The 17077-nt window shown below is 37.4% G+C and overlaps 1 protein-coding gene across 1 annotated transcript in view; it reads left to right on the forward strand.

Annotated features, from left to right (window-relative positions):
• COL24A1 (collagen type XXIV alpha 1 chain) overlaps window positions 1-15317 on the forward strand; it is a 180933-nt gene extending 165616 nt beyond the window's left edge. The window contains exons 54-60 of the mRNA XM_026057594.1: window positions 6704-6739; window positions 6832-6858; window positions 8180-8245; window positions 9014-9182; window positions 11861-11970; window positions 13098-13313; window positions 15032-15317. Of these exons, the coding sequence (XP_025913379.1) occupies window positions 6704-6739; window positions 6832-6858; window positions 8180-8245; window positions 9014-9182; window positions 11861-11970; window positions 13098-13313; window positions 15032-15178 (771 nt within the window). The 3' untranslated portion in view covers window positions 15179-15317. The remainder of the gene's footprint in view (window positions 1-6703; window positions 6740-6831; window positions 6859-8179; window positions 8246-9013; window positions 9183-11860; window positions 11971-13097; window positions 13314-15031) is intronic.
• Window positions 15318-17077: the final 1760 nt, after the last annotated feature.

Genomic DNA, 17077 nt, shown 5'->3' on the forward strand with positions numbered 1-17077 from the left:
TGTACAAAGACCGCCAGTTCTGACCTAATTGCCTTATAAAAGATTTTAAAAATATATCAGAAATACTGAAAATTGCTGTCAGAATTAAGGCTCAGAACTAAGCTTGCTGTACATGTCTCAGAGAACTTTCTGCTTTCGTTCTAATGCTCTTGGGGCAATTCCTATCTCAGAGTAGGAAGAATACCAGGCTTTTAATTCATACTGCTGTTAACCATTTTAGTTATCTGTTTCTCATATCTGCTCTTACAGTTCATAAGAGTTGTCAGCATGTAGCTAATAATGCTCAGACACTTTAAAAAAAAAAGATCCAAAACAGTGAACAAGAAACACTAGTTTCCATAATTGGTGCTGGCACTTAACTGAATCATGAGTTCCTCCCCTAAGACTGTCTTCAGAAGTATGCTTAATTTTAAATAATACACAACAGCGTTAGTTTAAACTCTGTAGCCAAAGAAAGGGTTTATTTCCAACTATTTTCAGATACAAAGGAGAGAAAATGGTTTTCATCCAACTGTGTATTCCAAGCTTTGAATTTATTCTTTTAAAATTGATATTGGCATTCTTCCTAGAATCTCAAAGATTTTAACTTTTCTCTAGCAGTTTTACTGCTACCGTTTAACTTACATTTTTTAGTCTGTCATGGGTACAGTGTTCATTACTAGAAAGAAATGTCCTCTTTTCCCCTGAAAAACATAGAATGTAAAATCATATCTCCATGTCAAGCTCAGTGGTGAGCCAAAGTTCAGTAGGCTATTTCTGGGGGAAAATTGACAGTAGAGTCAGAAATAGAGTTTGATCATTTTTAATCAAAATTATATTTCAGTTCATAATGTTCATATCACTGAGATTGAAACATCTAGAAAAACACGGAACACATTTTGGAATACTGTCTCAGAATTAACATTTCTGAAAGTGTGTTTTCATTTTCGTTTGTTTTATTTCATGACATGTCACTAGTAGTACATAATGGAATGTAAAGAATCACGGGATAATCTAGGTTGGGAGGGACCTCAAGAGGTCCCTAGTCCAACCTCCTGTTCAAAGCAGGGTCGGCTCTGAAGTCAGACCAGGTTTCTCAGGGCTTTATCCAGTTGGGTCTTGAAAGCCTCCAAGGATGGAGATGACACGGCCTCTCTGGGCAACATGTTCCAGTGTTTGACTCTTCTCAAGGTGAAAAAAAGATATGATAAGGCATAATCTGAAATTTTCTATTATTTTCTTTTATGTTGATTTAAAATTAATGGCAGCTACTATACCATTTGTATTGCATATCAGACTATTATATTACTATACTTAAAAAAAAAAAAAAGAGAGAGAGAATTTATAATATTATACCTTAAGGCATAACATTAATATGTCATAATATTATGCTTTATTATGTTTTACTCATTCTGAGATATGCTGAAATAACATCAAAATGACAAAAATGATCAGGGAAAGCTTAACATTTTGGGGTGCCATTTTTTTATCATGAAATTATTAAAAATACTTTTTGCTTCATGGAAAATTTTTAAAATATTTCTTCAATGAATACAAATTTTAAAATATCAGCTTTTCCTGTGAAACAGAAGCTTTGAATTTATCCAGCTTTACTCAAATGTTTTTGATGAAATGCTGCTCATCCAGAAAGACAGTGTTAAAATTCTTTTTTTTACAAACAGCAGAATCAGACACCAGAAGTTGGATGATTTTTTTATATTGCTGTTATTTGTTTCTACTTTCCTTAAAATTCCAGATTTTTCAGTCAACATGCAACTCGGACCTCTCCCTTTCCTCATTTTTTTGTGAGGTTTCTATTATACTGCGTTTCTGTGGCTAAGGCAGTTCCTCCCCTTCCTGTCGTCTCTGCTGGCTTCTCTTGTCTTATCTTGCCTCTTTCTCTCTCTGACACACAAGGGGTTTTCCAGACCAATATGTTTTCCACCCARTGTTTGCCCTAAGAGTTCCCAGATGAACATCTAGGGCTGCAAGACTTAACTTCTGCTCCAGTCTTACCATGTTTTTGTCCCTTGAAGTGGCCTAGAAGACGAGGGAAAGCAGTCTGTAGCACACAGCCCTGAAGTTCAGGTGACAGAAGGCGTTATCATGCCATTCCTCCCTTAGCCTGTCTCTTTGCTAAGGCCAGGCCCAGCAGCTTCAGCAGAAGTTCCCACAAGTTGAAGATACAAATTTTCCTTTTACCTCTCAGTAGCTGACCAGCTCTGTGTATGAAAAAGGAGTATCATGGTTACATGGTGCCTTTAGCCCTTTCTCAGAGCAGTCCTCAAATAATACCCGTCAGAGGGTGCCCCCGGTCCCTCGGGCAAGAGCCACTCTGTCCGGATGGCTGGTTTGAACATAGCAGCGCTCTCTGAACCCATTACAGGGTCTGATCGAAGTGAAACTTTAAAAGAAAGCATTAGATCTTATTCTAACTAGTTATACATRTTTCACCAGGAGGTTTAGGCTCTCGCCCCGGTGTGACAATACTCTAGCCCTATTCCTGCACACTTCCAACTCTGTGAGCCTGTCTCTGGGCTAGGTGAAGTGGGCAGGAATATGGTTTTGCCTTTGGCTCTCTCTTGATTTGTTTCAGCCAGTTTGCTGACAACCTGCTCGTTCTCACATTTCTCTTTAGTTCAGCAGCTTCAATCCTGCATTATATTCTTACATTCAGCCTGGGAAGAGCCAGCTAGTGGGCACAAGACTAGCAGGGGGGTTGTTAATAACATCCCAATTGATTTATGGTAAGATCCTAAGTCCCTGCTATTTTGTGGTTCTGGCTTGCTTTTCTTCCTTTAGTTGCCTTTGATCTAACTTCAGGTGGGATAACAGCACCCAGGCAAACTGACAGACACATGATAGTCCTCACACAACAGTGGGAAGTTGTACAGATGCCAGGACAGTTGTGACAGGGATTATTTTTGACACAGGATTCTTCACCCCTTAGAAACTTTCACAGCATTCATTTTCTCAGTACCTAAATATTTTTACATCAAACAGGTTTCTGTGCAGTTATCTTCAGCAGATTGATCAAATGTCCTATTTGTATCTTCAGTAAAATGTGAAATAAAATGTTAAACAAGAATAATTTAGAAATCCATTCTTCTGTCCCTAGCAGTTTAAATCAAGAATAATTCTGCTGAAGTCAGTGATATTACCTTGGCAAAAAGCTGATGGAAGTTGGAGGATAATGTAAAATGTGCCCTGTGATTTTATACCACCTGAGCTCTCACAACTCTCCTTCAGTCTAATTTGAATTATGAAATCTGGCCAACACACTACAAAGTCTTAAACTTGAAAATGAGTATGCACATGTTTAGCTTTAAACATATGAGTGGTGCTGTCTTTGGGATTACTCATGTATTTCAAGTTAAGATTGTGTATCATTGCATACAAGATCAGGGCCATACAATATTAGAAAAGATTGGAGTTTTGGTCTTTGAACTTCTGTACTAGCAGTCAAATTAAGTGATTAAAAAATTAAAGAGCAAACTAAAACTAATTATTTTATTCTTTGCTTTTGTTATTATGAACTGGAATTACATTTTTCTCACTTAAACTCTAATATGATCAAAGGATAAATTAAGTAGATTTGTAAAGATAATCCTGTACATTCCATTGGAACATTCTGCAATTAACTTAATGCATGAAATGTGTAATTTAACGTTATTCTGCTGCTTTACAACAGAAAGAAAGAACAGTTATAACATCTCTACAGGATTTTCAACATACTCTGTGCAGTTTTGTTATATTCTAAAGGCTTGTAAAGGTAATTGATATAGGCCTTTGAAGTTTTAATGCATTTAAGAAATGTAATATGCTCTAAAGAGGTTTACTGCAGTTAAAAAATAGTATTCAGTATTTACCTTTTTCCACATGGCTTTTATTGGCAAGAAGACAGTGAATCAAGACAAATCAAAATCCTCCATTGCAAAATAGTTTAACTACATTGAAAGAGTATACTTTTGATTTAAAAAAAAATCTGATTTTGATTTGATTTAAAAAAAAAATCAATTCTATATCAGAAACTACTGTAAACTTGAACTGTCCTACCCCCAAGACTTCTGGAGTCTTAAAATTGTGACACATGCCAGGATGATGGAATTATTAACTGAAGCATTCAGTCATCTGAAAAATCTACTGGAATTTCTAAATCTTGGTATCCAGAACAAAGACATCAATTCATCAGAGAGCAGTGGTTACTTAGGGACAAACTGTTGAAGACTTTCTGCCTTGCCCTGAGTTGGTAACTGCATAGTCAAGTCTTGTAAAAAGATAAACAAATATGTCCTTACACTGTCAAATTCACTTCTCAAGTTTCTTTTTCACACTTTCTCTTTCATTTTATACCAAACGTATTTCACTAAGCATGATCATAGAATCCAGTAATATAAACCCATGGGGCTGAAGGTATCCTGCAGCAGTCCAACAGTATTTGAGCTACTGGTCTGATTAATTAAATGTGGATGTTAACTTTCTCAGCTGTCATCCAATAGTATAGCTCTGTGAAACCCAGCTGATTTGCGTCAGCTGAGATCATATTCCAAAACAGTCACGTGGATGTCATCTCTGCAAATTCATCTGTCATCGGTTTTGTAATAATGAATAACAATAATAATGATTTATGCCTATTTAATAGTAATAGGATTTCAAAGAAAATTTCAAGCTTGGCAATGATCACACACAAAAGAGTAAAGGGATGCTAGGTACTTGCCACAAAACCCACAGCTTTCCTGTGTTACTCTCTATGCTAAGATGACTTATTCTTTAATTCTCATTTTCCAACATTAATCATTAATGCCTTTATAAAATATCAGTAAGTGTTTATTTACAAGATGGCTTAAAGTCCCTTGTATAGGTATAAGTGGATGAAAAATAAATAGGGTGAGGCTGTATCAGTTGAAAAGTTGACAATATTTAAAATCCCTAGAGTTTATGCCATTAGTGTCATCTTTGTTAAATATCAGAAGACCGTATTTTTAAACATCTAGAAATAGCTTCAGTTGTGATTGTCCCCTGTCCATATCCACAGAGCATGCATTGCATGGGTCTCAGCCTCAGAGCTTATTTATAGCCCCTCAGCCTAGCCTTGCTGGTATAGATCTGGTGGTAGGAATTAAATGATGACCCCCCTGCTTTTCACACCCTTCATAATCCGGCACCTGGGCCCCTCTGGCACTGCCAGGGCAGGTGATGTGCAGGCACACTCAACCCATGCAGCTGTGGAGGTCATCATAACCTTTGTCTGATGTGCTCTCTGAATATGTCCAGGGATAAAAAAAGAAAAAATGCAGCTGGTATGCTCTTAAGAACTGATAAATCTGGAGCCCCAGTGACTTAAACAAATCTCTCCTATCAGCCTTGACATCCTTTTTGTTTAAATATATGTGAATCAATGTAAGATCCTGAACCATTTCAAGCTGTTCTTGCTATGGTGGCAGCTTGAAGCACAGCCCGAGATCAGCACTTGCAGCATGCAGTGACACTTACACACATCTTGTTGTGAAATCTCATAGAAAGAATACTTCTTATTACTATACTAAGTGATTTACATCTTGATATTTCTTTTGACTAGATCAATTTAGAAGCATTTGCTAGCATGACTTATTTCTTTGCTGGCAAAGACTTAGTGCTAGGGTGACTGTACTGGTGTAAGAGTGCTTTTGCTGGAACAGTTTATTGTGCTTGAAAATTGGTACAAGCAATACTGGCTAAAGAGTTTGGCTTAAACTCAGTTATGCTAAAAGGTTTTACTAACACATAATGCAGGTGTGGCCTATGCCTTTCATTCCTCTTTCTCCTCTTTTGCTGGTATTAAGCTGCTGCTACCTATTCTTCTCTTTTTCAATATTCTCGCTATTGTTTATGTTATAGCAGCTCCTAGAGGCTTTGAATATATAGTGACTGAGGAACATAATGTAAAAAAGACACAAGTATCACTGAATATTGATAAATATTAATTATACATATCTTCTTAATGTGAATTGTTGCTTGTGGATAATTCAGAGGGGCAGATGGTCTTTGTGAGGGTCCGTGTCTGACCCCTAGACATGAACTCTCTCTGTTTCCTTTCCTACTTTGGGTTTAAGACTGTGTGTTGTAGGCACTATGAGCTAGGGAAAAGCTTCTCCTTTTCCTCCCTCTCCTCCCCACTGCATCATCCTACACCCTAAAATTATGTCCCTTAAGGTCAGGAACAAGGGCATAGTTTAGGTAATATGAAAGAAACTTGCAATATCACAACTCAACAATGAACATCACATGTTCTGACTGAAAAGTGACACTGTATTAAGAGGTAATAAATGCTTAGCAGATATTCATGGAGTCAGGCAGTTTTTTATAACTACTTGTAAATTTTTTTCTGATGCTTCTATGACCTTTCAGACCACATAGTAATTCATAATTGCAACAGACATATAATGTTGGCACACTGTGTATTGATACTTTGTATATGGCTTCTGATGTGCCCTTAACATCAAAAATAAATGGATAAACAAGTTTTGTTATCCAGCCCAACCAACACTTCTCACAGGAATATTCTCACATTAACAGAACATGGTACTTTTAAGAATAGCAACTAATGATCTACAGCTTTACCAACACCTGTGTCACAAACATCTTTGCTTCATTGTACACAGTAGCATTTTGTGATTTTTAAAAACAAACAGAGAAGCAGAGACGTTCATCTGTAACTGTTGCATTTTATCTCTGTTTCCTCCAGGGCCCTCAGGGACCTCAGGGCCAGCCAGGGCCACCTGTAAGTGCATAAAAAACATGTGTAGTTTTCCACTGTGAGTGTATCATGTAAAAGTGTGATGCACCTAATATCTGCTTTCTCTGATTTTCTAGGGACCGCCTGGACCACCAGGACCGAGAGTAAGTTCTCTAACTACGCTAAGCTACAACGCAGTCCTCTTTGTTGAAAGTGACCCTCTTCAAACACATTGCCTGTTCCATCACCACAAGTGAAAAGCAAATACGTTTCCCTATGACTTCCATCACTACAGAAATAGTTTTTGAATCTTTCTGTTCTGCAATGCTGTTGAGCCCTTAGTAGGCAAAGCTCATGAACCTTTGACATGGGTTAACGCCATCACACTCTAAAAGGTTTTTCTGTTGGAGCAATTCTGCATTTGAACAATCTGAAAGAAAGCACCAGCAAATTCTGCAGTATTTCCAGCCCAGATGATCTCCCTATATGTATCCAACTAGACTGTTCCCTTCTAAGGGATTGTGCCAGTTGGTAGGATAGGCTCAGTATCTGAGGTATCCTAAACCTGTGATGATATTTGTACTTTGAGAACAAACCCTAAGACCTAGTTGTTCATATGGGTGGATTAATTCTTTATAAAAAGAATTTCAGCTTTCAAAGCTGTTGTGTAGCATACACGTCTCACAAACAGTGTGGAGAATGGAGATAGGCAGGGAACAGGTTTCCTCCTGAGGCTGGTTACAGACGAACCTTGGTGCTTGTTCGTGCACCATGAAGGCTGCCCTGCTCTGTAGCAGCTGCTGCCAGCTCACGCAGACCAGCTGCCAGCTCCGGGTAGCCGGGGCTCACTTACCCTCCGCTCAAACTCTCACCGCGCTTTTCTTTTCCACTGCAAGGGAGCTGTCGCTCTGCTGGCTGGGCACTAGCCAAACACTTCTCTGCAGGAGTGGAGCTTTTAGCTGGCAAAAGTCCTACGACCTTCCTACCACAAAAGCCAGACAAGACCGTGTGGCCCAAGTTGTATTTGTACAAGTACATTGCTATGTTCTTTGTTGTGCCTTCTCTGGAAAGGAATAGCACATCTTCCCACTGACCCAGACCAATTTTCTTAACTATAGAGATTAAATGGGTGCGGGGAATAAGCTGGGGTTCTAGTCTGTTACTATCATTATAGTGTCTTTTTTTTTGCTTCCAGGAGTATGATCATTAAATTTTGTGTGTGGAGGGGGGAGGTGTTAATAAAAAGGTAATATGCTATTTCTGTATGTATGCTTGCATTCTTTGGAAATGTAAGTGAGGATCCCATTTTAAAGGTAAGTGTTTACACAGATTTTTTTCCCCTAAAATAACTGAATAACAAGCATACCATCTGTATGTTTCTAGAACAGTGCTCAAGCAGTTTGCTGCCTGTATTTTAGAATATTTCTATTGATCTTTTTATGTTCTGGAATATCTCCCCCCCCCCCCCCCCCCCCCCCCCCCCAGAAACAAGTGGACATCAATGCTGCTGTTCAAGCCTTGATTCAGTCAAATGCTGCACTGCAGATGGAGGTAATGTATTTCACTATATTTACATTGGCACACAGGGTGTGCAATTATAAAATGTTTTTTAAAGACCAGAACAGGGCTTCTTTACAAAGACTTTATTTAAAATTAATCACAGATTGCAAGTAATCACTGTAGAATATAATTAAATATAATAAGATATATAGGGTGCAATTTAAATGAAGTTAAAAAAATAGCAGCATTTCTGCCATTTTATCATGATTAGCAGTGATGGAAATTTGTTTATTGGTTATCACAGATATTGGATTGTATCTGTTCAGCCACAGATAATGATATTGCTATTTAGACCCTGATCCAACAAGTACCAACACATGTGCTTAACTTTATGTAAGTGTGTGATCCTACTGATTGCAAGAAAATTACTTACATTGTGAAGTCAAATATATTGGCATACATACTCTAAGACTAGATTTCACTGTTCAAAATCTGAGACTGCTGAGTATACCTTAAAAATGCATTAATTTTTTCCTTTTTTCTTCTTTTCTGTATCCACGTTTCTATGTCAACATATCATAACGGTGTATTTGCATGATCTTAACCTGTCTGTAACTTCATTGCACTGATTATTTTTAATAAAATGTACTAATTTGTTTATTGGAATGTGTTATTCTTACCCTGTTTTATATGTCTGATTGTATGCATCATAAATTCTTTGCTTCTGTCTGGGTCTTCAATGGCCATTTGATTTTTACTGCATATGCTGCTGTTGTGATATTTCTTTGTGGTAACACATTTGCTAATGGCCCCTGGCAGAGATACCAGAATACTGAAGTAACTTTACTAGATCACAGTACAGAGGTATTCAAAACGCTGCACTACCTTAGCAATTTACTGCACAGCATCAAGAACCCCCTCGGCACACGGGATAACCCAGCACGCATCTGCAGGGATTTGCTTAACTGTGAACGTAAAGTGTCAGATGGTAAGTGTCCACTTTCATAAAAGCTTGAACATAACTAGGCTTTGAAATGTCTTGTTTCAAAATGTTACTTTCTACTTTGAAATTTTAATGGGTAGGGTTTTTATTAGATTGTGTTGCAGTGTGTGCAGCCATCTTTATTTTATCTGTGTTTAAGATACAAACTCTGGATTTTAAAGATGAAATTATGTAGCCAGCTAATATTCATACCCCTGTTTGAATTTGATTTGACTACATAGTCTTGTCTTTTAAGTAGCTTCTGCTCTCTGTGTTTGGTGAAAAAGTAACTTTGATTGTTTAGGGCTGGCAACCTGCTAACAACCCTTCATCTTAAATTCCTTCTGGGGCCTTTAAGATTATCTCAAACCTTCCCTTTTCCAGTCAAAAACCACCAAGCATGTATAAAAGTTTGGGTAGGTTAGCACAAGTTTGTTGATATACAGTAGTGAAAATAAGCCTGAGACACATGACACAGGAGTTTGTGGAGTCTGCTTTTTCCATTTGACACTGAGATGCTGTTTAGCTTACATATTACTCGTGTCAGAGGCTCTCATGAAAAATTATGTGGCCTGGATGACTAAATGTACCATATTCTCAGAACTTAACAAAAACCTTATCTTTCTAAAGCTTTTCTGTACACATTTGGCCTGGAAATATCAAAAGGGCCCAAGACAATAAAGGACTCGGAAGCCACTGAAATTCAGTGGAAGTTGGGCATCTGACTGCTTTAAGCAGCTTGAAGAACCCTTGCCTTATTTTAAACCCCGTTGGTATTTCTTCTGCACATATTACAGGTAACTCTGTTACCTGTGCCTGTTAACAGTGGGTCATAGATTTATTACTTAAAAATAAACATTTGAAGTAATTAGTACTTTGGTTGTTTAAGTATTTTAAGCAGCATTTACTTAATTAGTATTTGCTCTGAGTCACCTGTTCTTCAGATCCCATTCAAGACTACCTTTCTGTCTACAGAAGTACAGAGTCTTTCCACCTTAAGCTGGTTAAAATGCTTACATTTTTCAGCCAACCGGTGTGGATATAGTATGCTTAGGAGCTGAATTATATGTTACTATAGTATTCCTTACATGTGCAAGTACCTCAGACTTTGTAGCCTGACAAAATTAAACTTTTTGACATTACTGTGTTGTATATTCTGGAGGTACTTAAACATCTGAGTAATTTTATAAAAGGGATTATTCCTGTTGAACTACATTTACACATGAAGTTGCTCATGTATATGCAAATCTGAGCTGAACTTTTATGGATTTAGACGTCTGTTTCCAGGATCTGATTCAAAGCCTGAGGTCTGTAATTAGTGTAATTAGCACAGTTTTCAGGCAGTAATAATTTGATCCTACTTCCAGTGAAGCCACTTTTAACTCCAAAGAAGAGAAGATTGTGCCTGATATTTTACAAGACAGGAGTAGGGTAAATCATATGTGTCTGGATACTGGTTTAGAACATCCTGTACAATATACAGATATAATAAAACTGTTCATAATGTAAAGATATGTAACAGAGTAGTTTCAAGGCTGACATTTTTCAAATACAGTAAACAAATTGTCCAAAAAATTTGAAACTGAATCCAATTTGTGATCAAAAGTTTCCCAAGTATTTATAGCCATTCTGCCATGATTTTCTGTGGATCAAATTCTAGATTTCTAATGAGAAAAGCGTATATAATACACTGCCACTGTCAGGTATACTGACAGCTGCTGATATCCAAGAAGATCCTGAATCAATATTTCAAGTGATTATTAAAATGTTTAATGTAAATACTGGGACATAATCCACCTGAATGTTTAATAATATAATAAATATATGTAAATATCCCTATTATCAAGTGTTAACATTAACAAGCTAATGAGGAAATAGGAAATTTAGACATTACAAGGAAATAAATGACTGTTCCTTGGCATATGTCAGGACTAATCAGTTCTTCAAGACTATAGTGAAGATGAGTCCAACCCTCATTAAAACTGCACTCCCCAATGGATCTCAGTCCTGTAGGGCCACAGAGGTCACTGACCCTGTCTCCACTTCACAGCGGATTACACACACCCATATAGACTGTAGAGCATAGACTCACCTACATTTAACCCTAAATTAAGGGGAGCTAAATTCTGCTATAATTTAGATATGCCTTATTTGTCCTGTTTCTTCTTGTGGACCGAATTCGCTGTTTCACAGTGGGGAATACTCCCTATTAACATCACGAGAATGTGTGAAGTATAAGTGTCTTGCAGATGGGAGAAAGAAGAGAAAGAAAGGATCTTCAAGATGCTGTGAGAGCAACAGGATTTAGATTCAAATTTTACATTCAGGAATATATGCTCTGTACAAAGCTAAACCCAAATAATAAGTTTGAATATAGAGACAGCAGAAATGCCTTTTGTCCTCACTCACTGTTTAGCTGTGGAAAGAGAGCACATATCTGAAACACTCAATGTTCAAAAGTCACTGCATATGTAGCCAGTACTGAATGGTTATGATAATTTTGCTCAGTACCTTTTGTAGCATTGCAACAGTGGAAAGACTTTCTTGTTCCCTTTCTCCCATTCCCAGTGAAGCTGTAGTAACAATATATCTAACACTTGCCAAAAAGTATGAAGATTTTAGCAAATTATTTAGTAACAACTATATTTTGGTTTTATTCTCTATCTGGGATTATATACTAATAGGAAAATACTGGATTGACCCAAATATTGGATGTCCTTCTGATGCCATTGAAGTTTTCTGCAACTTTACTGCAGGTGGTCAGACATGTTTATCACCAGTGTCCGTGACAAAGGTAAACATTGCTTCTTACCAGACTGCGTCTGTGCCAAAACACTGAACAAATGAATGCTTGTTTAGTTAACTCATAATAAGATGCTAGATTTCTATTTGTTTCTTTTATGTGTATCTCTGTGGGAGGGCATGTTGGTATATACTCTGTTATGGAAATCACAGAATAGTGGAGACAACATATATTAGTTTTGACTTTGACTTTGAACATTGACTTTGTTCACTTACCTTCCATGCTGCTGGAGCTCTTCTTTTGCTTTGCTTTATAATTTTCTGTACAAGATATATAAAAAAAGCCAGAAATGCTTCTAAGCTACATTAGTAACTCCTTGCTGGAGGCAGCTGAGTATAGAAATGCTGAGGTTGCAAAGGGAAGTAACAAAATCATTTTCAACACTTAGCGTTCTCCACCTAACAAGGTATTTATCAGTAGCTTTCCTTTATATCACTAATTCCATGCCACTCTTTACATGTATTCCTGAAACCCTTGGGAATAGAGACTTTATTTTTGTGGAGTTTTACATATATACATATATTGAAGAGCAACAGTAATAATGTAAAGCTCCCACACACATTCTTAAATTTGAAAGATCCTTGAGTATGATCTGGTCTTGCAGAAATTCTTCTTATGAGTAACTGGAAGAACTATATTTGCTGTCTAAAGTATGTTTATAAAATTCCAGGTTATTAATGGGATCTAGGTATTGACAGGCAGAACCACAGAGCAGTCTAAGAACAGGACTCACCATGTTGGGCATGCAGATACAACGCTGCTGCTGAAATCATCTTTGTTTGAATAACAATCATTTATTTCAGTTTCCCTATTTACAAAGTAACGGTATCTGCCCAGCTGTGTTCCAGAAAGTTTGTGAGCATTAGAAAATGTTTATATTTAAGTCTTGAAAATGTCCTGTGAAAGTTTCTATGTTTGTAGTATTCTTTACTATAGAACCTAACAGCTCCCCTGAAAGAAACAAATCATGGTCTTTGGCATTGATCCCAATGTATAAATGCATATACATGCTCCCATGCCTAAATCCCGCACATATATCTGCATGTCACTTCATGTTGCTGTGGCCAGTCAGCATAGTCCAACTGTAAGCGTAATGATGCCTTTCTTTTGGAACTTAGCTGGAGTTTGGCGTTGGAAAAGTGCAGATGAACTTCCTTCATTTACTGAGCTCAGAAGCAACCCACAGCATCACAATTCACTGTCTGAACACACCAACGTGGGGATTAAATGAGGCAGGTGGCCAGAAAACATCTGTTAGCTTCAAGGGATGGAATGGTCAAATGTTTAAAGCAAATACGCTACTTGAACCAAAGGTGCTTATGGATGAATGCATGGTAAATACTTTTTAGCATTATTAAACCCATAATGAACCCACATTAAACCCATAATGTCTAATGCTTAGACATTATTAACATTCTGCAAATAAATAAACTTTGAGAATATATAATTTTTGCTAGTATTGTAATGGTCATTTAGATTTTCTTGCCTTGAAGCTTACTACTAATGTTGTTCTGCATATGCCTCTGTATGCCAACCCTTTGATGTTGAATTCAACATCTATCCAAATGCAAAAGCAATTACAGTAATGCAGAGTATCTGTACTTGCTGTTAGCATGGGGTTGCATGCAGTTCCAGGTGCTACGAAGGTACTGGAGAGAGCTTAGAGCAGGTCTAAGGAGGTCCTCCAGGAAACTTTAGGAACAGTTTCTCTCAGAATGAAAATTCAGTCTTCTGTAGGAGTTCTGCTGAGGTTATCCAGTACAAAGTCTTAGGTTTAGACAGGCTGGAAGTCAGGTTTTTGACAACTCAATATCATTAAATTCATTGACTATAAGTCAATTGTTTGGTTATTTAATAAAAGAATGATGATTGGAAAATGAGTCTGGTTAATTAAAATATTAAGTCATATTTTAGATTTAGTAAAAATTGGAAGAGCTAATCATCTTTCTAATGGGTATTAGATTACTATCATAATCAAGATATGACATTTTAGTAAAACACTGCCAAAAATAGCAGCTGAGCACCTTACAGTTACAGTATTTTGAAGCTCTGTTGTCATTTACAGTGACAGAAGGTGTGAGAGAGTATAGTCTGATGTCATATCGGTACAAAGGTGTCAGGTGAGATTTTTAATCTTAAAATAGGAAATGGATTTACTGAGGCACTTGGAAGCTGTTATGCTTCCATCCCTTATTACTACACACTAAGGAGATGCTCCACCTGTGTCATGCAGCTAAGGTATGGCTCCTGAAGCCCCTTCTCCCCACTTCCCCACCTTTATTTGGGGCTGTTTTTGTCCCTGAGGAAAAAATAAGACATACAGTGATGGCTTTTGAAAAATGCCATTTTTTCTGTGAGATTCTGTGAGGTCTTTCTCTCTTTCTGCAGGAAGTTATGTACTGCACAGATTTCCTGCAGAATCTCACACATCCCTCCCTGCAGGGATTTCACTTTTCAGTGGTCTCCACTGTATTTGATGGTTGGGTAAGAAAGGGGTTACTGTGAACATCAAGACACTCCCAGCCTCAGACAGTATTATAATGTTATTTTATAATTTTTAATAAGGTAACAATTTTTTACTGAGTTTTTTAAAGGCTTAGAATAATCAATACAAAGTTCATGGCAAAAATAGAGCTCTCGTTCCCCATGACTATTTTTCAAGGGCCTGCTGAAGCCATTCACGTGCTTACAGAGTTCACGACCGTAGCCCTCTTGTTAAATTCAGAGGTGAATTTCACAAGCCATCTAAGAGGCTATTTGAACCCAGCAGTGCTTGCAAAGCGGCAAACCTCGCTCCCTGGGCCGCCTTGCCTGGCGTCCGCACGCGCTCCAGCCCTGCTCTGGAGCGCGCTGAGAAGCTGCCGTTTTGGCAGAGTGCCTGCATTATCGCACGGGAGAAACGGCATTTGTTAAACTGCACAGTTCCTTTACGAACTGGTGGGGAAGAAATGTTTCTGTACGCTCCTCTTCTGACTCCTTAAGCCCAGTTTCTGTTTGTGTTTTGAAGTTCATCTTTGATACCAATTTAATATTCTGCTTGTGTGTGTTGCAGATTCAAGACGGCAGCTGGCATAAGACGCAGTTCTTTTTTCACACTCAGGACACTAATCAGCTTCCGGTTGTTCAGGTTCACACGCTTTCTCATCTCAAACCAGGACAACAGCACTTCATAGAAAGTGGCTTAGTGTGCTTCCTTTAAGGTTTCTGTTCTGTTTTTTTACATCACCACGGAGTTGTTGCATAGATTGAATGCAGAGGTAACAATCCATTACAGACACAATTACCATTATGAAGTTGAAGAATTATTTCAAAAAGAGTTGGTTAAAGAACCTCAGGAAGAAAAAGACTTCCTCCTAAGGAGAAATGGCATTTAAAAATAAAAAAGAAAAGAAAAAAAGACTACAACAACTTTGATAAAATATTTAATTTTTTTTAATATTGGTCGGTGCTTTCTTGTATAATTTCCTGGAACTGAGAATTGTATATCTGAACATGGAATTCTTCAGGACCTCTAGTGTTCTAGTAATCTATTTAACAGCACTGCAGGCAGCATCCCGAGGAAAGCTGGAGACATACAATACTGAGGAGCAATACTGGCTAATGCTCCTAAATGTGCAATAGCTTATGTTTGAAAAGTGAATTATGCCACAGTACAATATGTCTTCTTTTCTTAAACACAAAGTTGTATTATAGTCCTGGGTGGACACACACATCTTAACAGATGGTACACTACCTCTTATGTGTTTCCTGTCTGTGTTGCCTTGGTGCTCTTCATAACACAAGGTGCTTGTGGCCTTAGCAGAGATTATTTGAGTCCCTTTTTGTCTTTCAGACTGTAAGTACTGGTTTCATCGAGATACGTTTCTGTCGTAAAGGTACTTATTATAAATTGTTGGTCACATACTTCATTACAACTAAAACATTATTTATGTGGATTTCTTGTTTAAAATATTTTTGTGTACTGCTGTGGAAGTGCTATATGCGACAGAACATTGTATATGGTGCATATAGTCAGAACAGCTAGCTTTTTAGCCATTGTAAAAAATGTTGTAGAAGAGCTACCTACAGTAGTTTTGAGTTTTAGCTTCTGTATTATGGTTAAGTTTTTTGAATGCCAAAGGCATCTTAAGATGATACATTGTGTATATATTTTGTAACTTGTTCAAAATTTTACTACAGCATGTCTTTTGAATGGCTGCTAAATTATGGTCATTTCATCAACTTAGAAATTCCTTTTTTTGCAATATTATTAGACAATTTTGGTTTTCTTGAATTGGGCCTACAATGCCTTTAAAAAAAAATTATCATTAGGAAAAGCACTCTTTATAATGATATGCCTCTATCTATTTTCAATCCAAAGTCTGCTCAGTTGTATATAACAAGATGATGCCAAACCATACTGGGGAGCAGGGAGCTGTTCAAGCAACGTCTTTTACCACCTTGATCCACAGGAAGCCACATTTACCAAATTATAATAAAAGAGCTTTAAAACTGAATATTTGTCTTTTATTATTCTGTTTCATATTGTATAGTTCAGTCTCAGCCACCATGAAAACCCTCTAGAGGGCTCCTTTTTAGGTGTCGGTTCTTCCTGCGCCAAGGGCAAAGCACATTCTTGGTGCCATGGAATATTGCAACAGTGACAGTATTTACTTTTACAAAGCAACGTGCACGTGCATCCTATTTTACCTCTTACCTTGAGCATTAGTTTTGTTCTCTGTGAGAAAATTTGATAAAACTAAAGAGAAAGCAAGATTATAGAATGGCAATGGTTATAGAAAATTTCTTACTGTAATTTTTGCATTTTCAAGACCATTATTCTCTGAGAGTATCACTTCACATATGCTCCTGGTTTGGTTTTGGAGCTGATGTTGTGATATATTTATTTTAGTAAGAATGTCATCTTTTAGGAAATGTTCTGCTCTGTGTGTATCTTTATTAGTATCATTGCACTGTTTTTTGAAAATACAAGATTTATAGCTTATATTTACGGTTTATTTTAGCGTGTCTCAGAACTAATACATTTAAAAAGCGAACAGCTTGGCGTACTCCACGGCTGCCCGGAAGCAGTTAGGGCGTTCGCGCGGTCGAGGCCCCA

The sequence above is a fragment of the Apteryx rowi genome, unplaced genomic scaffold, assembly GCF_003343035.1.
Source record: "Apteryx rowi isolate R43461 unplaced genomic scaffold, aptRow1 scaffold_14, whole genome shotgun sequence".
NCBI classification, from domain to species: Eukaryota; Metazoa; Chordata; class Aves; order Apterygiformes; family Apterygidae; genus Apteryx; species Apteryx rowi.